A 27,132-nucleotide genomic window follows, 5' to 3' on the forward strand; every position below is an offset into this window, starting at 1 on the left:
TATAGACCAATATCCATAATGAACATAGTTACAAAAATTCTCAACAAAATACTTGCAAACTGCAAGAGACACACATCAGAAAGATCATCCACCATGATCAAGTTGGCTTTATTCCAGAGATGCAGGGATGGTTCAATATATGTAAGTCAATAAGCGTCATAAATCATGTAAATGGACTCAAAGAAAAGAATCACATGGTCATCTCAATAGAAGCAGAGAAGGCCTTTGACAAAATTCAACACATATTTATGTTCAAAGTCCTAGAGGGAACTGGCCTGGAGGGGAACATACCTCAACATAATTAAAGCTATATACAACAAACCCACAGCCAACATCATATTAAATGGTGAAAAATTGGAAGCATTCCCATTGAAATCAGGAACCAGACAAGGCTGTCCACTATCTCCACTCCTTTTTAATATAGTGCTTGAAATTCTTGCAAGAGCAATAAGACAAGAGAAGAAAATTAAAGAAGTAATTGAAGAAGAGGTCAAATTATCCCTTTTTTGCAGATGATATGATATTATACCTAAGAGATGCCAAAAATTCCACCAGAAAAGTCCTAGATATTATTAACAAGTTCAGTAAAGTGGCAGGTTACAAAATTAATCTACAAAAGTCTGTAGCCTTTCAATATACCAATAACAAGCAATCAGAGAAAGAGTACATGAAAACTCGGAAACACCTCCTTTCACAAAAGCCCCAAAAAAAAAAAAAAAAAAATATCAGAATAAACCTGATCAAAGACATTCAAGACCTCTACAATGAAAATTTTAAATCTTTAAAGAAAGAGACAGAATAAGATACCAGAAGATGGAAGGACCTCCCATGCTCGTGATTGGAAGAATTAATATTGTGAAAATGACCATCCTACCAAAAGCTATTTATAGATTCAATCCAAAGTCAATCAAAATCCCCATGACATTATTCACAGAATTGGAAAAAAAATATCCTAAGATTCATATGGAAGCACAAAGGACCCTGGATAGCCAAAGTAACCCTGAGCTTTGTTGGGGGATTACTATACCAAATTTTAAGAGCAATGTTGGGGGGGATTACTATACCAAAATGTAAACTATACTACAGAGCTATAGTCATAAAAAACAAATGGTACTGGCACAAAAATAGACCTGGAGATTAATAGAACAAAACCAAAGACCCAAATGTGAGTACACACAGTTTCAGCCACCTGATATTTGATAAAGAGGCCAGGAACACACAATGGGGGAAAGACAGCATCTTCAACAAATGGTGCTGGCAAAACTGGATCTCCACCTGTAGAAAAATGAAACTAGATCCTTATCGTTCACCTTGCACAAAAATTAACTCCAAATGGATCAAAGACCTCAATGTGAAACCTAAAACTGTTAGAAGAAAACATTGGCAAGAACCTACAAGATATAGGTGTAGGAAAGGACTTTCTAAACTGGACATCAATTGCTCAGGAAATAAGGTCAAGAATCATAAATGGGACCCCATTAAACTAAAAAGCTTCTGTACATCAAAAGAAGCAACCAAAGGAAGTGAAGGGAAAACCCACAGAAGGGGAGAAAATCTTCACCAGCGACACATCTGACAGAGGTTTAATATCCAGAATATATAAAGAACTCAAAAAACAAATCAAGAAGGCAAGTAACCCAATTAAAAGTTGGGCTAAGGAGCTGAACAGAGAGTTCTCGAAAGAAGAAATAAAGATGGCTAAGAAACATCTTAAATGGTGCTTAACATCATTAATAATTAGGGAAATACAAATTAAAACCACTTTAAGATTTCATCTTACCTCCAGTCAGACTGGCTAAGATAGAACAAATGATACCAAATATTGGAGAGGATGTGGGGAAAGGGGAACACATCCACTGCTGGTGGGGCTGCAAACTGGTTCAACCCCAATGGAAGCAGTGTGGAGAACTCTTAAAAAACTAAAAATGAACCTACCATTTGACCCAGTTATACCACTCCTTGGCATATACTCAAAGGACTCATCCAACTTCAGAGACACTTGTACATCCATGTTTGTTGCTGCTCTTTTCACAGTAGCTAAGAGATGGAAGCAACCCAAGTGTCCCTCAACTGATGAGTGGATAATAAAAATGTGGTTCATTTATACAGCGGAGTTCTACTCAGTGGAAAAGATGAAATCATGAAATATTCAGGTAAATGAATGGAACTAGAAACTGTTATACTAAGTGAAGTAACACAGACTCAGAAAAACAAATGATGTATGTTCTCCCTCATATGTGGATCCTAGCACCAAATCCTTATAAGTGAGTATGTATCCAGACATAACTACAGGAACCAGGATAATGACAAGGAACCAGGGAGGCAAAGAAAAAGAAAGAACCTGAGAGAGAAGAACAGTAGGAAACAGGTGTTACAAGGGAGAAATGGATAAAAATGGGGTTATTTAAATGGATGGGGAGATGGAGGGTTATACAAGGAACTTTAGGGATAAAGGGAAAGAAGGAGCTCAAGAGAGGTGGGACCATAGGTGACAGGTATTATCAAGGGAGAAATGGTGAAAATGGGGGCACTTTATATGGGAAACTACAGCAGAAGGGTTAGACGGCAAGGGAGAGGAGAGATAAATAATGCCTAGCTAGTTTTTTTTGTTTGTTTGTTTGTTTGTTTTTGGTCTTTTTGAGACAGGGTCTCCCTGTAGCCCCAGCTGTCCTGGAACTCACTATGTAGACCAGGCTGGCCTTGAACTCACAAAGATTCTCCTGCCTCTGACTCCCAAGTGCTGGATTAAAGGCATGTGCCACCACACCCAGCCTTAAAAAACCAGAGCGAATCATATTAATCCAACAACCTACTGACAAATTATATTTACGTTATCTCTACATGAGTCCATGTGTATAGCTAAAGGCTACATAACAAGAAACTGACAGGAGATACCTTCCTCTGAGTTGTTGGCCAGGTTGGCCCAAGAGACTCCCAAAATTACTCAGGCTATTTCCACAGTCCTTGATGGCCTCCCAGAATTTGAAGGTAAGACCCTACTGCCAAAGGCAAAGCATACTTCGGACACAGGATTTGGATCAATAGAGCTGCAACTGACCTGCAACCACTTCCCTGAAGGCTAGGTCTCATAGCTTTGGAGAGCCCTATGAAGGTGCCAAGGCAAAACATCAATGGATGATCCAACACCAGCTTCAAGACCAAATAACCACATCAATGGCCAGCAAAGCGTATGTCATTGGTGCAGTAGTAGCACTCTTATATTGGGGGCAATCAGCACCTAGCTAATTTGACTAAACACCCACTCAGAGGAAGGAAACTCAGGTGTGGTAATGTAAGCAGAGCCTAATACAGTCGGCTGGAGTGGCCACAGATCTTGGAGAAAACCCCAAGACTGTCACATCAAAAGACTAATGTGATTTCTTACTACATGCAAAATGTGTATCCTTATGTTTACAGACAAGTATCCCAATCACCACTCATCAGAGAAGCTCATTTTGCACCAGTCAGAGACTATGACCAAGTACCACAACTGGTCACACACAGACATTGTCTATGAATTGCCCAGGCCTAAGTGACACATCTACAATGCAACCTCTACACCTAAGGCTCATGGAACATAGAACAGGATAAAGAAGAGGACACTAAGGAATCTCTCGGTTCTCAATAATGAAGCTCCTCATGCAGCGGAGGGCCAGGAACACACAAGGTCACAAATGGCCAAAGTGTAGAGATCAAGAGTCTGCTGGATGCTGGTCCTTGGACAGGATCCCTTTATTAAACTTCTTCCACCCAAGGCTCAGGGACCATCTCAGAAGAGGGGGCAGAGAGATTGTAAGAGCCAGGGAGGCTGTGCATAACTATATAGAAACAGAGTCCTACAAGTTCCTGGGAACCTGCTCATATGATTCTATGGCAATAGTGTTAGCATACACAAGTCCCATGCAAACTCAGGTAGACAACAACACAGCATAGAACTGGGAAAATGAACAGCAGACCTAAACTTATCTGAAGGAATCTTGGCAACTGATTGCTGCAAGATCAAGAAGAGCTGATCTTTCTAAAACAAGGGACTCTCGATAGGCTGACTAGACTTAGTACAGGGAGACCCTGTCTTAAAAAGACCAAAAAAAAAAAAAAAAAAAATTCATCTTTATGTCTTATTTTATGTCAAAAAAAATCACAACAGGGCAGAGCAGGTGGGGGCACTTGCCACCAACCCTATTGTCCTAAGTTCAAGTCTCAGGCCCCAGATGGTAGAGAAAAGAAATGATTCCCACAGGCTGTCTTCTGACCTCCACACAGGACCATGCATGCATGTGCACGCGTGCACGCACACACACACACACACACACACACACACACAAAATGAAAAAAAAGAAAGAAGGTATGTTAAAAAAGGAAAAAAAAGCCGGTGTCCTAGTTAACTTTAACCGTCAATTTGACACACCCTAGAGTCATCTGAGAGGAGTCTCCATTGAGGGATGTCCTGGATCAGATTGGCCTGTGGAGAACTGTCTCAACTGCTAACTGATGTGGGAGGACCCCATCTGTCCACTGTGGGAGGCACTGTTCCTAGACAGGCACTCCTGTGTGTAAGAAAGCTGGCTGAGCCTGAGACTCTGCATGAGTGTGAGTGGCAGCACGTCTCCATGACTTCTGCTTCAAGCTCCTGCTTGACTGCCCTCCATGATGGACTGTGGCCTGAAAGCTGAAATAAACCCTTCCTCCCCAAAGATGCTTTTGGTCATGGTGTTGTCATAGCAACAAAAAGGAAACTGTAATAGCTGGCAAGCCTGACAATCTGAGTTTGATCCCTAGGACTCACATGGTGGAGAGAAGTGACCACAGCAAATTGTCCTCTGACCTCCACGTGTGCACTAATGCATGTATGCACCCACACATATACACAAAAATAAATGTAAACGTGTTTGTAAAGGGGGCTGAGTATGCTATTACTCTAGTAACTTTTCAGTGGGCTTACTATTTTTCAAAGTGAAATCTTGGAGGAAAAAAGATGGTGAAAATCCCAAGTGATACTGACTGTATAATTTAATCACATCCAGCCTCATGAAGACATTTAAACACAGCATGTAAAATTCGTATGTAGTTACAAAACAACACGTTTTAAGAAGCTTATTGACTAAAATTACAGTTGTAATTTCTGTCTGGACAGACAGAAAAACAGACCTGATTATCCTAAATAATTCTGCACCCCTCTCCCACAAACAAGGGTATTCGCCAACATAAACACAGTGTAGTTACCAGTCAGGATACTAACATACGCATAATACATCATAAAAAATAAGAAACTTCCTACAAACTACTCAAAAGTCAGGTAATTTAGTGCTGCTGCCAATGGAACACAAATTACATGAAAATTAATACGTTTCCTAAAAGGAAAGCATATATACTTTTTAATTAATTTATTTTTTGGTCTTTTTGAAACAGAATCTCCCTGTAGCCCCGGCTGGCCTGGAACTTGCTATGCAGGCCAGGCTGGCCTCGAAAGCATAGAGATCTGCCCGTGTCTGTCTCCCAAGCGCTGGGATTAAAGGCGCATATTTATTTTACTTTATATAACAATGAATAATAATGCAAAAACCTACACCACTGCTGGAATACTTAGAGCGAGAATAATAGATGTTTGGGATTAGTTCGACAGTGGTCCCAGGAAGGAAGTGGGTAGAGTCTTGAAGCTGGCTGCCTGGTCCCTGTGGAGGATGGGTAACAGGTGCAGGGAGGCTTAGTGTTGGAAACAGGGTCTCACTACATAGCTCAGGCCAGCCTGACCCTGGTGTCCTGCCTTAGCTTTCCAAGTCCTGAGACTGCAGGCCTGTGCCATCATCCCTGGCTCAGAGAGACTTTTTTACTCCATTCTCCCAGTTGTTATATGTTGAAAGTGTCAAGAATGTAAAGAAACTGTTGTCTGCATCATACTAAGCCACTCCCACAACAGTATTATTCCAACTCACAAACTAGCATTTCACTATCATATTCTATTAATTTTTCTGCTTATTAGACTTTGCTGCTGTGGCTCAGATATGAACAGATCCTACTCATGTATATGAATCATAAAATCAGCCCCCAAGCAGATCCATCCTAAAGTACTTGCAAGCTGCATACAACAATTTACCTTAGATTTTGTTGAGTCACTAGTAGCTGAATCTGTGGGAGGGAAATAAAAAGTGGTGAGTGTGAGCCAAGTCTTACCGCTTTCAACAAACAGTGCAAAACAATGGAGAAGACCAGGCACAGAACAAAATGTAGAAGCAAAACTCAAAACAACAGAACACAGTGGATAGTCAGAGCTCACAAAGATGCAAGCTGCACCACAGAAAGCCACCGCCATGAAAGGATGCTGTGAATTGTAGGCAGAACCAGCTCATGATAGGAATGGCAAAGGAGCCCTGTGCTAGGCAGAAACACTAGTGTTCACTTCTAAATATTAAATCTTGCAATAAAGAAGCTGGAAGACCTTTACAAATTATATCAGGTACCACATCCTGTATCTGAAACTGATACACAATGTAGAACTTTTCAGCTATTGGCTGCCCTAGTTACAAATTGAGACACTCATACTGGTGTGATTTTTGTCAGACTGTCAGATTTGAATTTTTATAAGCATATACTATATGCAAATAGATTCAAGAGGCATTAGGAAACTCTGCTTGCAGGTCACTTTTGGTTTCATAGTAGAGAAGCTGATTTTTGTGCTTGACCCTAGTTTCGTATTGGTACTGTCAGGGTTCCTTTTGGTTACTTTGGTTAAACTGCTACCAGTTTTGTGATTGTTAACAAATGCTATTATGGAAATGGAAAAATGGAGACCATACTTTTGCTGTCTGGCAAAAACTCAGATTATACAATTATAAAGAGGGTAGGAAGGGGCTAGCAATAGTATGAATAATACCAATTTAAAAATTTTATCCTTCAACTTTTCAGAAACCGATTTTCAAAATGAGTGAGCTGAGCCCCGTGCCACGCCCCTTTAACACATGGCTAAATGCTGTGTGACTTTAAGAACTGGTAGACCATACCATGCTATTTCTCCTCATGGTCTGCTTCAGAAATAACAAGAAACAGCAGAAAAACTTTAAGAAAGTAGTATTGATCTGTTACAATATTCTTAAGCGAGACGTTACACCACAGATCAACCATGTTGGCATTTACAAGAACCGGGGGTTTCTGCAGACAAGACAGCTGCAGTGTGGACAGCAATCCTCCTTCTTCCTACAGTTCCAGCTGTCCATCAGGGACATCACAGAATCCACTAGTGACATTACCGTGTGATAGACTCCTCCCACTTCACCTGTGCAACATCGGTACAGATTTGCCTGTGTCAGTAAGTGCTGAGGAAAAAACCCTTTAGAACTAAAACAAAGACTAGAGACAAAGGGAGAACATTGTGTGAAATAACATGCTAGATCAGTGAGACAGTTTGGCAGGACAAGCTTTTCATCCAGAGCCTTTTAAATACTAATACTTAACCAAGCATTATGGTGGCAGGAGGAGAAAGAAGAAAACCAGTGTCAAATCAAGTGACCTTCACTGCAACATCTTTAGTGACAGATAACACACTGTATCCATGAGAATGGTGTCCGTCGGCAGTTCAGCATGTACACCTTATACCTTGCTGCTCTCAAACAGAACTTCTAGCTAAGAACAAGGACTATCATACATCTAGACCATACTTTCTGCCATCACAGCAACCACATATTCAGCAGCATATATCTGTTTACCTTGTGATGACTATTACATGGAACTGTGGGTTAAAAAAAACAAAACAAACAGTGGTCTGCATGCTTGTTTTTCTCAATTTCCACTCTGACAAACATTACAACTCCATGCACTGTCAATGTCATTATAGTCACTGGAAGAAAACTGAGGTCAATCAGAAAAAGCAGAGTAAGTTTTTTATTAGTCGAAAGAAAAAAAAAAAGAAGAAAACTCATAGTGAATTTTTACTTATGGCTGATTTGCTGTTTCATGTTATAGGATAATACAGATTAACCTAGACGTCAGTATTGCCTGGACAAGAGTTACCTGATACATCTCCAGGGGACACGCCTGTCCTTCCAATGTTGGTGAGCAAATGATCTATGTTTGGCACTGGCTGGGAGTCTACTGTGTTTTCCTCCTGCACTGTTGTCTATGGTTAACAAACAAAGATCTCTTCATCATCTCTTCAAAGATAACACTCTTTAAAATTCAAACAATATTCAGTAAAAAGATACATTATTATATGGAGCACGAGCTTCACTTTTTCACATTGGTTATGTCTATAACTAACAGTAAATAAGAATCATAGTTATATTTTCATTAGATCAGAAACTGAGGCGCTAGTGACCTGCTTCCAGGGACAACAGCTAAAGCAGACAATAGTGTACTAAGCAGAGGATCAGGACTGTTGGAACATCAGGAGCCTGTGTCCCTAATGAAAACAGCTGAGGCAAAGGCTGCAGGCAATACTTACAAGAGGCTCATCAGCACCTTCTTCTGTGAAAAACCAGTCATGCTAAAATTTAAAATGAAAAGGTGAGAGAGATTAGATAAGCTCTTATACATACTGCTATCTTGGAGGACAGCACAGAAATAAGGAAATTTCTTAGGACAAAAAATTTGCTTCCTCTCTTTTTTTGTCCTATCAGGCATTCATGAAAACGAACTGCCCGGAAGAGACGGAGTGTGAACTTACGTGCTGGATGAGAGTCTCCACGATCTTGTACTGGTCAGGCATGTGAGTGACCATGTGCGTCATGTTGTCCTCTGAAGTCCTCACTAGAGTGGGGCCAAAGACTATCGCGAGGTTTCTTGGTTCCATCTGAAAGAAAGAATGAAACTGGAAAATTACACTTACATTCCCATTATATATTTTTTTTTCAAAATTTATTTCTGGGAAGTTCTTTCTGATGAAAAAAATAAAGAATGGTTGAACACAAGTTAAAACTTTCCAGTTAGGAGTTTCTGAAGCAAATTTATATGTAGCATCCTTTTCTGATTGATAACGCACAACACCTAACTAGAATTCTTTTTTTTTTTTCTGTAAGAACTCTTTGATTAAAAATTATTGATTTGGTTTAAAGCAAAACAAACACAAAAGGAAAATTACTAAAGAAAAGAAAAAGGAACTCTGCCCCTCAGAACTGGACCAAGCAAGGGCTGGAGACTCATCAATGCTCCAAATGTGCCACCATAGCCTACATCAAAATCATTAACATGAAAAAACCAGTTAGAAAAAATGTGATCAACTTTTACCTCAACCAAATATCCTGAAGTTCCATTTTCAGCCTTACTCCTGTATGAACACCTTAGTACCACATGCTTATGGGCTTTGTACATCTGCTGACCTGATATTCTGAAATCCTTGTTTAATTATAAGACTGTCATAGGAGTGGATCTTTTGTTTTTTTGGTCTTTTTGAGACAGGGTTTCCCTGTAGCTCCAACTACTATGTAGACCAGGTTGGCCTTGAACTCAGAGATCCGCCAGCCTCTGTTTCCCAAGTGCTGCGATTAAAGGCATGCGTCACCACACCTGGCTAGGAGTGGATCTTTTGCTTTATATTATGCTTTCAACTTAAGCTTTGACTAAAGTGTTAATTAACTTTAAAAACCTACCACAGTATACAAACTATGACCGCAGAACTCAAAAGGCCATACTGAAAAAAAAACCAAAAAAAAAAAAAAAACCAGAACAAAAACCCAAAAGACATCTGTTATTCACATGCCCACAATACTAGGTTATTTTGTGATGCCTTTTAGCTAGGGTACAAGAAACCCAAAGCTTTTCTTCCCCTCTGAACCAAATTATTCATCTGTTAGTCAGCACATATATGTATTATTATACCATACTCACTGTAGAGAAATTACAATAAAATTGGGATTTTCTTAGAATGTTTCCTAGAACGTTGACTTAGAAAAAAATACTACTTTTGGGAAAGAAAAAAATACTACTTTTGGGAAGGGGTTTGTCCAAGGTCCACTATGTGCCAGACATTTAGTAGACTCTTATTTACAACTTCAAGTTCTTAGGCTAATGATATGCATTAACACTTACATATAGGTATTTATATGTAGACATTTGTTATAAATCATTTTTAGCTAGTTCCTATATATAATAAAATAATTAGGGTACATTTTTTGCTAGTTACTTAAATTCTGTTTTTATTGAATTTTTGTATTTCATACAGAACAACTCAGTCAATCTTAATCATCTTCATACCCCTGTCCCTACTGGCAGCCTCCCATAAAAATCATCAGTGACTAAAAGTATGACTAAAATGTATTAATGAAATACAATGTGTGGATCTTATCTGAATATTTAAACATCTTTAAAGAGACATTTTGTTAAAAAAAAAATCAATCAAGAAACCTCAATTTCAACTGAATACTGGCTAATATTTGCACGAGCTAGCTAATTTTGTTGTGCTCAATAATGTGCTACTAAAAGGAGGAAAGTGATCACATCTGTATAAAAGTCAACTAGAGCATGAGACTTTTCAGTGTGCTTCATCTGATGTCTTTTGGCACGTGCCACCTACTCAAAAAAGTGACTTATAGCTGAAAAATCAAATTGAATTTCCGACTTTTCTATTTTTCTTGCCGGATGAATGTAAAATGAAACACTTCTAGAATGAAATGCTCCTTCACAAGACTGGCAACTGCTGCCTGCAGGTCTTTGGCTTTGAATTCGGATCTTCCCAGGGCTCAGCCAGTTTGATGCATTCTTAGAATTTTTTAAAAAGATTTTACTTATATGCGTGTGTTGCCTGCATATATTTAAGTGCGTGCCTAATGCCCAAGGAGGCCAGAAGAGGGTGTCAGATACTCTGGAACTGGAGTTAAAGATGGCTAAGCTGCCATGTGGGTGCTGGGAACCAAAGCTAGGTCCTCTGTAAGAGCAGGCAGCGCTCTTAGCTGCTGAGTCATCTCTCCAGCCTTGTATTCTTCGAGTTTTAGTGAATTATAAACTCATTGTTGAGTACTTGACAGAAAGCAATTAAGCAGGACTTTGTAGCTGAACCCACGGAAAGCACGTTCCTTAAATGTGCCACTTCACATACCTTATTTTTTTCTGAATTTTCTGCTACTGTCTTCAGATGAGCGGAAAGAAACTTAAGTGTTTCGAAATGATGTTCGGGCAGATCGTGAATCTGAAACACATCATTTTCAGAGTGGATTAAAGGCTGCATTTGAACTGTACCTCCCCCAATAAGAAACAACACCTACTAGTCTTTTCAGCGTTTTCAGTCGCTCTAGAGGATCTTCCTTGCGATTGGCTTCAATAAAGTCAGTGTACTTATCTGGTGACAGAAGACAAGTTCAGACTGCTTGAATGAACTGTGACCTGATTCTCCTTCAAGGTTAACTTTAAACAACTACAAATGCACAGAATTTCAATACATCTTTGAAATATAAATCTCTAAAGTTTACACGTTAGCTATGGTTTTTAATGGTCTCCAAGCTTACCAGTACACAGAGGACAGGTTCTCTAAATGGACTTCCCTGAGGGTACAATCTGGTGTGTATTCAGCCTGCCATTCTCCTTACTCCAGAAGAATCTAATACAGGGTCATTTACAGCATCCAAATATTTGCACTGATGGAAAAAATGTTTTCTTTTCTTTTTATTATTTTTATTTTACATGTATGAGTGTATTGTCTGCATGTATGTAAGTGCACCTGTGTCATGCAATACCCGTGAAGGTCAGAAGAGGGAGTCAGATCCCTTGGAACTGGAGTTAGGGACAGTTGTTAGCTGCTTTGTGGGTGCTGGGAATCGAACCCCAGTCCTCTGCAAGAGCAGCCAGTGCTCTTAACCACTGAGCCATCTCTCCAGCCCACAAAACCAGTTCTTAGGTATGCTTTTCATTAAAAATTAGAATGGGGACAAACATTCCCGTTTCTTTCAGCCCTCACATTTTCTCCTGGCTCAATGTACTGTCCTGTGGTTTCCAGGAGAGGAGCTGAGCCTTTTCCCCTGGCATCTTTCGTGGAAGCTAACTCACCATTTGTGAAGAGAGGCTCAGGGAGCTTTCTGAAGAAGGATTTTAGTAAACTGCTTATCACATTCAAATCTCGCCATTTCTAGATGCACAAAATAGAAATACAGTATTTTTGTGATCAATATCATGAAAGGGAAAAAAATGGACACGTTACTCAACAGAAGTGAACTTACATCATCCTGTACATCGATGTCGGCCATCCCCTTGTTCAGTTCTTCCTGCAAACTTGAAATGGCTGCGTTATTCCCAGGAACTCTGTAAATACCTGTATATTCAAGACCTCTTTCTTCAACTAATTTGCAACATATGTCAACTATTAATGGAATATACTGCAAAACAAAAATAAACATTTTTTTTAATGTAGCACAAAAGTTTAGATGAGTGAGTAGCTATATACCACAGCTAAAAAGAAATACACAAATTATTGTTACTGGATAAAGGACCTCAGAGAGACAGAAGTCGAGGAGGGAATGAGAAATCAAGAAGAATGTGTAACTATCAACAGATTCCAATAAAGTCAGAGGGAGTAATAACTCAGAATCCTAGCATGGATGCTGTACGCACACACACGTTTGTATTCATTATACTTTTTTAGTAAGGTCCTTATTCTCATTCTTGTTTTAAGATGCTAAAAGAAGAGACATGGCTGGCAAGGCGGCTCAACAGGTAAAGTACTTGCCACAAGTCCTGACTCCTCCAAGTTGTACTTTGACCTTTACACTGCATGCTGTGGCATGCACACACGCGCGCACGCATGCAGACAATAAATGTTTTAAAAAGCAGAAACACAATTAGAGATGAATTATTACTGACATTTTCAGATACAGTCCCAATGACTAAATCATTTTTCTATTTCAGAGTCAATATGTTAGACAAAAAGCATTAGAAATAAAATCGCTCAACGTACAGAGCAGGAATGCTTAGGAAAACCAACGTCTGCTATGAAGAAGAAAATACTTAGCAGACCAGCAGGCAGCCCTTCATCTGAAAGGCTGGGTGCTCAGGCCGTGTTACAATTACCACTGACTTAATGACTTTAAGGAGTCTGGTAGTTGGAGTCTCCTACCCGATTAGTGTGAGCCGGTGGGCAATCATCCAGTCTGACTCCAAATGTTCCTGTGGCCGTGGGCTTTTTCTCGAACGTCTTTCTCATGATACTTGGAATGCCTTTCCTCCATGTGCCTTTGTCTTTGGGGGGACTGGTATCATCTTTTGATTGTTATTGAAAATACAATGATATAATAAAGAAAGGGGAAGTGAGAATATTAGTTCACTTTAAAAATCCTTTATCAATGCTTATGTTAACTAGAGCCCTACAACATGAACAGTCTACATTTATCAAGATCTTCTCTTCCTACTGTACCTGTGCAACCTTCCACAGTGCTTTGGAGGTATGAGTTGTACCTCTGCACCCTCTCAGCGTCTGTACCATGATTTTTCTGCCAAACAGCTAAAAGCAGAATCACCGTGCCCTCTCTGAAGGAGGCAGAAGGAGAACTGGTTTTGTATTTCAGCAATGGCACCTATCCCCGGAGCTCTTCAAATCTCTAACCATGTCTTGATGTGAATGTGAGCTCTCCTCCCTGTGTTTTGATTACAGAAACTGATGCCTTGGGCCTCGCCTTAAAGGAAAAGACTCAATGAACTTGGACCAGGTCTACAGTGAACTTTGAGCTAGCTGACCCTGGGTCTGCCAGTAAAAATGGTATTGTAAAATAAGAAAATACCTTCAAGATCTCACTTAAAGAACTTGCTAAATTTACCTTTACTGAGGAGCTTCCGCTCTGACTCCTCCTTTGGAGAGTGTGGGCTTTGCGGCTTTGCCTCTGATTTAGTGCCAAGTAGGGTCTGCCTGATGCTAAGACTCTGGCGAGGGGTTTTTGGCAGCTGCTCTGCTCTGCTGCGGAAAGAAGCGGACATTTGCGAACATGTTTATATTTTATATCTATATTAACTGTAGGCATAGCAGAAGTCTCACCTCATCAGACTGTTATATTCTTTGATTCTTCGACTAATCAGATCTCTGTTAGTAACTCCAGTATCCTGCAGAATAAGCAGACAGTAACAGTGACAGTCAGTGGGGGGGTAACAGTGACAGCCAGCGCTGAACGTAGGGTGCCCTCGTTTCTGAGGCTTTCACTGCACACCTTTGCTTATTAATACGCAGACACTGTACCAATATCACCATGTGACAGATGTTTTAAGTGCTTCCTGCCACTGCCATGTGTTTCCTGCTATTTTCTGCATTTATGCAATGCCTAGGATAGTTCCTGCAAGTAACAAATACTCAATATTTATCGAATTGACATGCCATTATGAAAAACATGACGGGGGTGCAGAAAGCCAGTTTCTTCTCTAGTTCCAGAAAGAATGACCAGCACTCAATAGTGGTACCATTGGCTAAAAGATGGACAAATACTACCAGAATCTGCGGACAATTAACCTGTAGGGACAGAGACTGAGGCACCGCTGGCACGAGGAGTGGCGGATCATCAAGGAGCTGGGCCGCAGCATGCTACGCTACAGATCATCAAGGAGCTGCGCCGCAGCTATGCTACACTACGAGGTAAACCCAGAGCTGAGCAAACAGCTCATTCCAGTGACATTTTGGCATGTGTCCTCAAAACAGTTTTTAATTGTTTAATTTTGATTATAATAAATAAAGGAAGCCAAATTATCCTCAAGAAATTGTAATTTCCCCAGGAATCTTGTGCTTGGAAAAGGAAAGGCTGGAGCCTGGAACCAGGAAGAGGCAGGAGCTTGTCTCCCAGAAACAGATTTCACTCATTGTTGATAATCTATCAGACCATGTTGCAGGAGAGACCTGAGTCACAATGACGATGGCAGGATCACACCTTGACCTCAGCTACGCATTACTTTGCTCAAGCTAAACCGAAACCTCATGTCAACACCCCCAAAGATGGACTTGGGGGACACTTGACCTGTTACTTCCTCTTCCTAGTGTGGCCACATTGACTGCACCTCTCTTCTCTGCTTTTTACTATTACTTTGTCTCTTTAATTGGTCCACTGAGGTCGGATGGCTGAACTTTGCTTGTTAAGGCTGCAGGGCCCAAGCTCTGACCCTAACAACTCTGGTACAGTAAGCTGCTATACTTAAATCCTAGTCCAGTCACTTATGTTTGTAAATTGGTGATGAATACAATAGGGCACGTTTGTATGATTGTTGGGATTGACAGAACTGCTTAAAATAGTGTCTGCCATATCCAAAACTGTAAAAGTACTGTGTCTCAGAGTGGGCGGCAATGATGATGATTATGGCCGACATTAACCATGATCACCCTGCCAGGTACTACCCTACATTCTTCATACTTCAATGAACCTGCGAGATAGCTCTGTTTAACAGAAAAAGCCACCCAAAGAAATTTGATCAGCTGGACCTAATAGAAGGTCCAGCACACAGCAGGCAGTTAAAATTTTTTTTGATTTACTATTTTTATTTTATGTGTATGAGTGTTTTGACTTGTGAATACAAATGCCCACACAGGCCAGAAGAGGGCAGCAGATCCCCTGGAACTAAAGCTACAGACTTGTTAGCCACTGTTGGGTGCTGGGAACTGAGGCCCCCAGCCTAATTTTTATAGAAGAACTTTAAATTTTATTTAATGAAGCTGAAATTCAGTAAGCAAAGAAAGCCAGGCTTAGAAAGGCAAATTGCATGTTTTCTCTCATATGCAGACCTTAGATTTTAATTTTTATAATGAATGTCTGTAATGTGGGTACAGGCCATGAAATTAGAAAGGGGATCATAAGAAGGGAAAATAAGAGGACAGGAAATACATTTGACATCAGAGTGAAATGAGGGCTACTTGGGGGAAAAGAGGGGGCACAGGAAAGAGGGTGGGGGAGAGCAGTGGGGGAGGAGCAATAAAAATAGATATGGAAAGCCACATTGAAACCTTTACCTTTGTATGCTGACCACCCCTCCCCCCACCCTGAAGAAAAGCTGAAATCTGTACCCCTAGCTTTCGTTTTACACAGCTCAGACCCAACCTTCCCTAGTGAGTTGCTCTAGAACAAAGGTTGTACTGATAAGGTGCTCAGGTTAATTTTTAACCAAGAATAAGGCAGAGGAAAACTAGCACAGGGGAAGTGGCCTTCCTTATGGCGCTGTAAGTCTTCAAAACTTCAATTAGATACAATAAAAATGAATAGAGAAAGTAATTTGTATGGCTTCACAGTCTACCCAGGTGTTCCCGAGTATGTAACCAAGAGGACAGAGCACAGTGCACCTGACTCGGTCATAAAGATACCACCTTGTGAAGACTGTGTAAGAAAAACCGTATTAATGACATAAAAAAGAAAGAATTTTTGAACAAAAGCTTGATGGCATCACTGCTGGGTCTTCTCAATAAAGGTTATAACTATATATACTTAAAAACAACCTTGACTACTGAATTCTTCCTGTAGGAATATTTTGACAGTTGTGAGCCAGAAAATGTGTGTAAATTATTCCTCATTAAAAATTAAAACTGGCCTTTAACATGATTTTTCAGAATACATGTTTCCTTACAAAACAATTATTACAACAGGGCTTGTAAAATTGCATTTAAAAAATCTTATCTTTACCTTTATACGGTAACTTGTTTTTGTCTTTTTATGTAATGTAAACCCACAATAATCCTAATTTCACGATCAGAAACAGACTTCCAATATATTGGTCAAAAAGATTCACACAGGTCCTGTACCATTTTATTTTTCCTGTTCAGGAATGGTAATTTTTCAGTAAGTAAAAATAATATACTTGAGCTTTCCTTTCTGACAACTAGCTGAAGACAGCATATTTTACAATTTTCCATCAAATTCCTTTAGTCTTCCTAAGAACGCTGTAGCAGTGGCAGACCTGGCTGCATCTTTGCAAAGCTTACCTCTTCACTTAGGTTGCTACTTTCCTGGATGGTCTTGATCCAGGCTAACATATCATCTCTGTCTTCCGCCTGGAACAGGCATTCACAGTCGGATGTAGTAAGTCGGAACACATTTTTCCTCTTGGTCTCACTGTATGAAATGTCGATGAGGCAAGCGTTCACGCTGATGGGCTGCTCTTCCTCCGATGGAGTTACCTGTCCCCTTTTGTCTTTATACAAGTAGAGGGAATGGCCCCGGAGTACAACGTACATCTGTTTCCATGGCCTAATACTTCCACCAACTCTCTAAAAAACACGAAGTGGCCCATGAATCTTCAGTACAAGGCTAAATTTCTGTGAAAGGATCAGCACTAGGGAATACCTTCCACACACGCACACCCTAACCTGGAGCAGCTCTTACCCCATACACACTTCGTTAAGACAGGAAGAATATTGGGGCTGAACAGATGACTCAGTGGTTGAGAGCACTAGCTGCTCTTGCAGAAGACCCGGGTTTGATTCCCAGCACCCACACGCACCCACACGGCAGCTAACAACAGGTCAGAACTCCAGTTCCAGGGAATCCAACACCCTCTTCTGACCTCTGCAGGCACTAAACAACACTTATATGCACACAGGGAATACACTCACACTCTTCAATCCCAGCACTCGGGAGGCAGAGGCAGGCAGGTCTCTGAGATCGAGGCCAACCTGGTCTACATAGTGAGCTCTAGGCCAGCTGGGGCTACAGGGGGACCCTGTCTCAAAAAAGGCAAAAAAAAAAAAAAAAGAATTTAAATGCTTTTGACAGAAAATGTTCTTATAAATAAGCTGGCCACTTACTGCAGGAAAATCCTTATAGAACTTTTTGTTGTGTTGAAATCTACTTAATGGACATATACTGATATCACTGAACTCATTTATATAATTCAGTGTTTGTAAAACAAAATGAAAACAAAAATATAAGGAAACTGAAACAAACTTGGAGAAGTAAAAGTTTTAAATTACTAATATGGAGAATCCATACTTGAGTGAAAGGCTTCTGTGATAACCCATGCACACAGAGAAGGAAAGTGGAGTTCCTTCTTAGAAACTTCAATATTCACATGGGCAAAATATAAGACATATTTCAGTTGGCACACAGGATGAAAAGCAGAAAATCAAACAAATGATCAGCATTTCCTCAGTCAGGAATGAGCCATTCCCCTTTAACACCTTACTCTTTCTTTTTTTTTAATTTTTAAAATTATTTTTATTTTATGTGTGTGAGTGTATTGCCTGCATGTATGTGAGTGCACCTGTGTCGTGCAATGCAGCAGAGGTCAGAAGAGGGCTGCGGATTCCCCTGGAATTGGAATTAAGGACGGTTTGTAGCCTCCATGTGGGTGCTGGGAATCAAACCCAGGTCCTCTGCAAGAGCAGTCAGCTCTTAACCACTGTGTCATCTCTCCAGCCCCAACAACACTGCACTCTTACACATACACACTGTACTTGGTTTTTCAGGATCCACATTTCTGGCATCACATGAGCTGAGAAAGCAAACTACCTTGCCCTTGTCTGTGGTCAGTGGTCGGAACTGGAGCCACCCTTCCTTGGAGGCATCACTGAAAACGTCTGAGGAAGAATCCTTTCTGGACCCAGAGTCTTCTGATGACTTCTGGCTGTCTGTAATCTACAGAAAAGACCAAGAAAACAGAGCAAAATGTCAGCCTTTACTTTTATATTTATTCATAGAAACTGCTTTGCCAGAAAAACCCTGTTTAATGTTCTAAGTAAAACTCTGATGAAAGTTCTACAGTTATCAATCACACCAGAAAAAGTCTAGTCTTTTGCTCTTTAAAGGTAAATGGATTTCCATTATTTTTCAATAGCCACCTACAGAAGAGTGTGCTCCCTAGTGGGTTTATATTTTTGACAGAAAAGACAATGGGAAAAAAGATAAAGAAGAAGCCCAGTGTGAGTGCCTGAGCTTAGCTTAGGCGGAGGTGGGAGGATGAGGGAAGGCAGGGGAGAAAGTACAGGCATGGGCTACAAGGCAAGGATGGAGAGAACTGAGGATTATGAAGACAGGAAAAGGAATGAGCCAGACACAGAAAGACTGCGGAGCACTCTGATGTTCAGCCTTGAACTGGTAACACGAATGAGAAAAACCAGCCCAATGCTTAAAGTATTACATCCTCGATAAAGATGTTTAGAAATAAAAAATGTGGGGCTAAAGAGATGGCGTAGCACTTAAGAGCACTGGTTGCTCTAGCAGAGGCCCCATGTTCAGTTCCCAGCACACACATGGCTGTGAACAGCCATCTGTAACTCCAGTTCCAGGGGATCCAATGCCCTCTTCTCACCTCTGCGGGCACCGCACGACATGGCTGCACTTATATACACATAAAATAAAAATATTTAAAAATTTAAAAATGTGTATTGATACATGTGTCTTCCAAATGCAGTAGACACAGAATAAAAAGCTTTGCCATTTAAATATTCAAACAAAGAAATACTTTTCTTTGAAGAGTTAAACTAAGGTAAGACATCATTTATTTGATATTTAAAAAATATGAAATACTAACCTTGATTCCTTTCAGGCTAGATACATGTTTAAAGGATCTGTTGGAAAAGTATGTAAATATTTGTAATGAACATATAAATATAAAAATACCCTTAATGATATAAGGATTATATTAATATTACAACTAACTTTTCATTACCAAGTTGATATTTCATCATGACCATACAATGCATTCACTGATCAATGTAAGTGAGTGTAGCCAATTTTATAAGTAACAACAACAACAACAACTTTAGATCAAAGGCACAGCTACTTGGACCAATCACTGGCTTTTAAGATAGAAGCTGTACTTGGGCTGCACAAGCTGTGATGTGAGTAGCCACTGGCACTCATCCAGCTGACAGAAACGCACAGCCTGGAATGTAGCCGCGCTGTCAGACAGTTGCTGGCCACACACTCTGTCCTGCACCCACATTCTGAGTGCTTTCAAGAAGGGAACGGCAAATGTTGATGGTCTAAAGGCTTTAGGCTTCAGGGGGACAGATCCATATTAATTATTCAAAGTACCTGAACTTTTAACATGTGACTAAACATGTCACTGTTCTCTCAGAAACCACTCAAACATACAAAGTCAATCTTGAAAAGTATCAGGAGACGCTGAAACTAACCTAGAATATAGAAAGAAAGGGCCAACCCGACAGAAAACCTGTCTGACAATTCATCCTCATCTCTTGGAACAAATACTATAATATTTGCCCCAATCTTTGTATACCTATAATGTCTAGCTTTCAATAAAAATAATACAGATAATAATAGAGACTCAAAAGATGGAGCTGGAGGAATGGATCAGTGGTTAAGAGCATTGGCTGCTTTTGCTGAGAATTGGACCTGGGTTCAGTTCCCAGCACCTGTCCATAACTCCCGTTCCATGGGATCTGATACCCTCTTCTGGCCTCTGTGGGCATTGCATAGCATGGGCGCATTTACATATATGCAGTCAAAACACTCATACACAAAATAAAAAATAGATATATAAAAAGATATTAAAGACTCAAAAGCAAGAAAAAAAACCATTTTCAAAAATATGAAAGCGCTGGAAGACACAGGGATGATCTAGACATTTGATTAAGAATGTGTGCAAAATATACTAGCCGTTTTTGCAAAGAGGAAAAACATGTATGAATAGAGAAGAGTAGCTAAAAGCGGTGAGATAAAGTGGGGACAGGACAGGAGAGGACACCATTAGCTGCGTAATTACTGTCCTCCTAGAGATCAAAACCAAAGTCCTCATTTACACATGAGAGACAGGGTGGAGCTGGTGGGCTGGTGACAGTAGCTGCCTGGCTACTACTTAATATCAGGACAGGAGGGAGGGCGGGGAGTCAGCCACAGCGGGAGGGGAAGACTTTTCTTTAAGGGTGTGGTCACTCGCCCATAGAAGGGTAAAGAACCTCCAACCATGTTCATACAAGTAACCCTATTTAGAAGGAGTCTTAACTGAAGAATCCAGTGGGTGGGGGAGGGGGAGAAGAGAGGATGGGGAGGGATGTGATTCAAAACACTATGTGCATTCTGTGAAAAAAATAACACATATATATTTAAAGTAAAGAAACACACAGTCCCACCATCTTTTCAGGAAGCCGGGCACAGCTGTGTGGGGGAGAGGCTCAAGTGCAGCAGTTACGGACTCTTTCAGTGAGAGGAACTAAAAGCTCACACGTCCAACCTATCACTAGAAAAATTCCTACTGGGCTGGAACACCACCGTGCCGGCCATATCTCACAGGAACCTTTTTTAAGTGGCTGGTCCTAGAAGAACTAATTTCATTAGAATATAAATAATAATCTGATTGATGGAAGGATAGTAGGATCTTTTACAGGGGTGACATAATAAAAAAAGACTAATTATTTTTGACAGAAGGTTCACTATCATAAAAGATGTCAACAGTCCCTAAACTAATCCATAAATTAGACATTGACAATGAAATTATCCGTAAGAAACTAAGCACTAGAAACTCAGGCTTTAAGGTTCAGATAATAAAACTCAAATAAGCAGCAGAATTTTGAAAGAGTACAACATAATGATAAGAGCCCTGCTTCAGTAAAAAACATTCTAAAATCATTATAATTAACAGAACCTGGTGTATGTGGAGACAGTGAATCAACTGCAGAAAGGAATCCCCAAATAAAAAGTTTGTAAATATAAAAAAAAAGAAAAAAGGTTTCAGAGCAAACACACAGAACTGCTCTGATACTAAAGTGCAGAAAAAGACTTTGCCAGACAAGTCAAATATCCAAAAGCTAAGCCACACACTCGCCCTGGAGTCCAGCACTGGGGACAGAGGCAGAACACTGTGAAAACATTCCTAAATTTAACTGCAGAAAAAGTCTTAAACTGTTTTTTCACATGGCTAAAAAAAAATAAAACCAAATGAAAAATATTGAAGATTTGTACCACATCACCGAAAAGTGTTACTTTCATGGTATAAATAACATGCTGAGTCAATGGGAAAACACTAGAAAATGAGCCGAAGGTGACTCTCACACACACACATCCCCGAGCAGCTGCTAAGTATGTTAACTGTGCTCAGCTGGTACCTTTAAAATAAAAATACAATAATTTATTAGATTTGTAGCAAACTCAAAAGTTAAGACTCAAAAGTTAAGGCTTTGTATATTGCTAGGAGAAAAGTGATTTAATATAATCTTTCAGGTCAGGACAATGAACCATAAATTCACCTTTTGAGGTACAATGATGCAAATTTCAATTATATTCACCCATGTACCAAATGAACTATGTATAAATACAGTCAATAGTGTTTGTGGTCGCATGGCTCCAACCACCTACTAATCTAATGTCAACTAACAGAACATAGATAAAATATACTATTTCATGGAAAATCACACAAGCATGAGAAAGAATGTGGCAGGAATCTATGAACTGAAGGATCTCCCAGTCAGTATTTACACCAAATATCCATTTGTTTATAAACATAATTAAAACACACATACATAAGCACATGTATGTGTATTATCATTTTGTACAAGGAAAGCTTACATAAGAAAACAATTACCTATGTTGAGTGTTACCAAGTGGTTACAAGTCTAGTTAGGAGGAACACGTTATATCTATAACCTATAAAATCATATATAAAAATGTTCTTATAAACATAAACATATTCTACCTTATAAATACATATTTGTACCACACATGTGTATTACGATTTTAAAATAGTCTTATTTCTAAAATCCAAATGGATGTTACCAAGTAACAACTTCAATAATATTATTTTATTTGTATTTCTAATGTCATATAGTTAGAAAACAAGACAAATAGCCAGACTCAGGCTGAATACCTGCTCATACATGAATATTTAAAATAACGTGTCTGAGACTTACAATTTTGCATCTTCCCTATAATCATCCAGTCCTTCATCATATGATTTTGATCTTTCTGTCTTTGAGTTGGGCTGGGCATCCAGGCTGGGAGGTCCAACAGATTCTGTAATTAAAATCCACAGTCACACTTTTCTAGTGATTTTCCAGTCTTTCAATGGTGAGAAGATGAATCTGTCATGCTCTTGTGAGAGATGATTTGCATAACGACTTTAACGTACCTTGGTCATGGGATAGCTGGCGTCGAATTAAAGGAGCTGAAGTCATGAGGCTTGGAGGAACTGTTGCGATGGAGGGGACCTGAGAGGCGGAGGCGGAGATAACAGCAGAAGCTGGGATGTGTGCAATATCATGGTCGATGCTAGGGCTGGTTGGCTCGTCTGTCAGAAAAGGAACAGTTATTGGACTCTAACTGAAGTAACTGTTGTAATACAACTAACAGTTGACAATCACTACTCAAAGGGCCAGATAAATGCTTTGACACCCATGAAACTACCAATAAGCAAGACACTTGCTAAAGGTCAGCACACTGCTCTAGTGATGCCAAATAATCCTGAGAATGTAAGAAATTAAATGAATAATTTTTTCTACCAACTATTAAACGAAAACCAATGTAAACTTATAGGTACCTAGAACCAAACTAGCTGAAGCATACCAATAATCATACATCACCCTAAAAATTGCTTTTCAAATGTTAAATGTATTGCAGATGGTCAATTCAGGAAGCTTGGCTAAGGTTTACCTTTGATATCAACCCTCAGAATTTCCCTTCCCCCACCACTTCCACAGAAGTCATTAATTTTTACAGGAAGGTAGCGAATACGAACACCATCTGTTAAACAGTCAGAAGCAGTTGTGTATCAACAGAGCTATGTCCAGCCTACCCAGCATTTTTGAATAAATCACAAAAAGATCCCCTCTTTCCCAGACAAATCTCATCCAGGCCTGTCACTATCCGTCATATAAATTCACATGCATGCATAGCAGCTAATATTAATGGTGTTTATTACATACTACAGAAAATCTAAATGGTTTAAATTTCTTATTTCCTATAATATTTATGAAATCCTAAAACACGTGACTTTACAGACAAAGACAGATTAGCTTGTGTAAAGGTACAAGGTTTGATGGTGTGATTCAAATCAAGCCTCACACTCGAGTCCTGTTCTCTATCTGCCTTCCCATTGGTGAACAATGGCTCTGGCCTAAATTCTCACTCTTATAAAAACATCAATGGTTTAAATTCTACTATATTAGGTCAAGAGATTATAATTTAGTAAGATACCAAAACTATAAAGCTTAAAATTAAGTGTCTCATAACAAAATCCTTTAAAAATAATGATAAAACGGTTTTGGTTACTTGGCTCAGGTTATATCAGCAACCTAAGACTCTCTTATCATTTTAATGATCAATATTCAGCAGAAGGACTAATGTTTGAAAATTATAACATTCCATTTTATGACTAAAAGCAGTAAACTATGACGATCTTAAGCTTATCTACTGGTTTTATGAAAACTTAAAAGCAACTTTTTACATTTTATCAAGAGAAATTATTTTGAAAACTTCTCTAAGCTATTTTTAGTAGGGATAGGACAGCTTACTATCAAGAGTGAGAATTCAATAATCTTTTTTCCCAGAATCAACCAGATATACAAACCTTAATTCAATGAAAATTTTAATTTTTATTTAAAATTTAAAAAATTTATTTTTACCAAAATGTATATTTAAGTTCTTTGAAAAATTTTCAAATGACGCATACATATAAAGTATAAAGTGATTATTATGTATGAGTGTATACATGCATATGTGTGACCAAACATGCCATGATGCATGTATGTCTGTCAGGAGACAGTTTTGTGCCATCACTTCTCTATTTCCACTTTTATGCGCTCTGGGGATTGAACTCAGGTTGCCAGGCTTGTGTGGCAAGCACCTTTAAACACTGAGCTAGCTTGCTGGCCCAAGTCAGATGTTTAAATGAATCTGCTAGTTCACAATTCTACAGTGATTCATGAATACTCATATGAATTGGAGAATGTATTCCATTTGAAACCATAAGCCTTATGCAGTATTAATAGCATTTGTAGTTTGAAGAGAGTTCCTGTAGCAAAGTCACTTATATTTTGATGATTCACATGGGACCTGGTACACAATTTGATATAAGACATAAAATTATTTTAATTGAGATATTCTGTAAGATAGCATTTTTCAAACTTGAGGCACTTTCCCTGGGGATATACAGTTACACATGTTAAAGAATACCTACACAATCAATTGCTATCTGCCACATAAAATGAGGAGATTCTGTCATTTGAGACAGCACAGCCATGGATGGCATTTTGTTTAACAAAATAAGCCAGGTAGAGAACAAGCAATATTTTTTGGAAGAAATTATTGAAGTACACTGGACTTAAATCATCTGAGTCTCAAGTATGTTTTCTTTCCTTTTTTGGTTTTTTTGAGACAGGGTCTCCTTGCAGCTGCAGCTGGCCTGGATTTGTTATGTAGACCAGGCTGGCCTTGAACTCATAGAGATCCGCCTGCCTCTGCCTCCTAAGTGCTTGGATTAAAGGAGTGCGCCACCGTGCCCAGCAAGTGCATGTTCTCTAAAAGGGGAAGAATCGATATCAATTTTAGAGGTTTTAGAGGAGAGAAGTATAGGCGAGACTATTACTGGGTTTCTCATTTCAGGGTTGCTTGCAATCTTTATAATAAAAGGTTACCAGTATGTTAAAGAGAGGAGAGAAAGTATACTGTTTAAATACAGCTGCCTTACCTCGTTTATATACTATACTGATAAATCCAATTTTTATTTCCCTTCAAATTATGAAAAGATAATTCAGAAATATTACTAGAGGTAAAGACACAGGCTGACCCTAACACAAAATAATGGGTGACTTCAATCCCCCACTCTCACTGGTTATCCTGACAAAAATAAACAGAAACATTTGGAGTTAAATGACCTAATAGAAGTCTACAGGACATTCCATTCAAACACTGCAGAACATACATTCTCAGCAGACAATGGACATTTCTCTAAAAGAGAGCATACGACACGACACAAATCAAGTGCCTACATTAAGAAGCAGGGGGGCAAGGGGTGGGGGGAGTGTTTCTGGAGAGATGGCATGTACTGATCTTGCAGAGGACCCAAGTTCCATCCCCAGCACCCACACCAGGTGGCTCACAAATTGTCTCTATCCCCAGCTCTAGGGGATCTGACACTCTCGGCTGACTTCTATGGGCACTGCACTCAGGTATACAAACACATACACACATACATAGGCACAGTTAAAAGTAAAACTGAAATCTTAAAAAAAAAAAAAAAAAAAAAAAAAAAAAAAAAAAAAAAAAAAAAAAGAGATCTCAGATAAATAACAATACGCCTTAGGGCCTTGGAAAACCAGTAACAAACCAAAACCAAAATAAGTAGATAGAAAGAAATAATTAAGGTGAGGGCAGAAATTCATGAAACAGAAATAAAAAAAATACAAAGAATCAATGAAATTCTTTGAAAACATAAACAAGACTGACAAAACCTTAGGAAAATTAACCAAAAGAAAGCACGGGAAGGCCCAGATGAAGAAACAAGGGGACGTTAGTGGAGAAAGTCCAATTGTTCTTGTCTGTGGATAGCATGACCATTGTGACAGCTAGCATTTCACCGTCAACTTCATTAGATCTGGAATCACCCTGGAAACACACCTCTGGGTATGTCTATGAGGGTATTTCCACAAAGGTTTAGTTGAGCCGGGCCCTGAACGTGGGCAGCACATCAATGGGGCTGTGACCCCTACTGCTTCCCAAAATGCAGATGCACTGAGAGCAGCCGTCTTACTCCCCATCTCGATGGCTTGTAAACAAAAACCAACCTTTACTTCCTTAAATGTTGTTAGGTATTTTGTTGCACAAGGCAAAAAGTAATACTATCATGTATGTAGAAAACCCTTAATACGCCATCAAAAAACTATTACAACATGGGCTGGGGATGTAACTCAGTGCCTACCTAGTATGCATGAAGCCCTGGGCTCAATCCCCAGCATCACACAAAACCAGGTGTGGAGGTGCACGTCTATGATCCCAGCACCCAGGAGACGGAGGCAGGAGGGTCAGAAGTTTGAGTTCATCCTCAGCTACACAGAGAATTTTGGGTCAGTTTGGGCTACATGAGTCCCTACCTTGAAAACAAAACAGAACAATTACAACAGCAACAACAAAAACTTGTTAAGACAAATCAATATAGTAAAACTGCAGGATAAAAAAAAAAGAAAAAACACCAACATTTAAAGGTCAGCAGTGTTTCTATACACCAATTAGTAGTCTTCTGGCTATTTGAAAAAAAAAAGTCATGAAAGCAATCCCCCATTTGCATAGCTACAGAGACCCCAGAAAGTCTAGG

At 39.5% G+C, this 27,132-nt stretch overlaps 1 protein-coding gene across 5 annotated transcripts in view; it reads right to left on the reverse strand.

The window, feature by feature from the left end:
- Nucleotides 1-27,132, reverse strand: part of Arhgap21 (Rho GTPase activating protein 21) — a 154,899-nt gene that overhangs the window by 7,297 nt on the left and 120,470 nt on the right. For 4 of the 5 annotated variants that reach the window (XM_008831731.3, XM_008831733.3, XM_008831732.3 and 1 more), the window contains 16 exons: nucleotides 22,954-23,112; nucleotides 22,736-22,838; nucleotides 19,399-19,435; nucleotides 18,378-18,503; nucleotides 16,853-17,137; nucleotides 13,943-14,007; nucleotides 13,728-13,864; nucleotides 13,031-13,173; nucleotides 12,138-12,293; nucleotides 11,968-12,046; nucleotides 11,190-11,263; nucleotides 11,024-11,113; nucleotides 8,657-8,782; nucleotides 8,435-8,476; nucleotides 8,005-8,110; nucleotides 6,095-6,126 (listed from right to left, as the gene is read on the reverse strand). In XM_008831731.3, the coding sequence (XP_008829953.1) occupies nucleotides 6,095-6,126; nucleotides 8,005-8,110; nucleotides 8,435-8,476; nucleotides 8,657-8,782; nucleotides 11,024-11,113; nucleotides 11,190-11,263; nucleotides 11,968-12,046; nucleotides 12,138-12,293; nucleotides 13,031-13,173; nucleotides 13,728-13,864; nucleotides 13,943-14,007; nucleotides 16,853-17,137; nucleotides 18,378-18,503; nucleotides 19,399-19,435; nucleotides 22,736-22,838; nucleotides 22,954-23,112 (1,760 nt within the window). The remainder of the gene's footprint in view (nucleotides 1-6,094; nucleotides 6,127-8,004; nucleotides 8,111-8,434; nucleotides 8,477-8,656; nucleotides 8,783-11,023; nucleotides 11,114-11,189; nucleotides 11,264-11,967; nucleotides 12,047-12,137; nucleotides 12,294-13,030; nucleotides 13,174-13,727; nucleotides 13,865-13,942; nucleotides 14,008-16,852; nucleotides 17,138-18,377; nucleotides 18,504-19,398; nucleotides 19,436-22,735; nucleotides 22,839-22,953; nucleotides 23,113-27,132) is intronic. The other variant, XM_008831729.3, reaches the window with a different exon arrangement.

The sequence above is a fragment of the Nannospalax galili genome, unplaced genomic scaffold (genome assembly GCF_000622305.1).
Source record: "Nannospalax galili isolate Female #2095 unplaced genomic scaffold, S.galili_v1.0 scaffold14, whole genome shotgun sequence".
NCBI classification, from domain to species: domain Eukaryota; kingdom Metazoa; phylum Chordata; class Mammalia; order Rodentia; family Spalacidae; genus Nannospalax; species Nannospalax galili.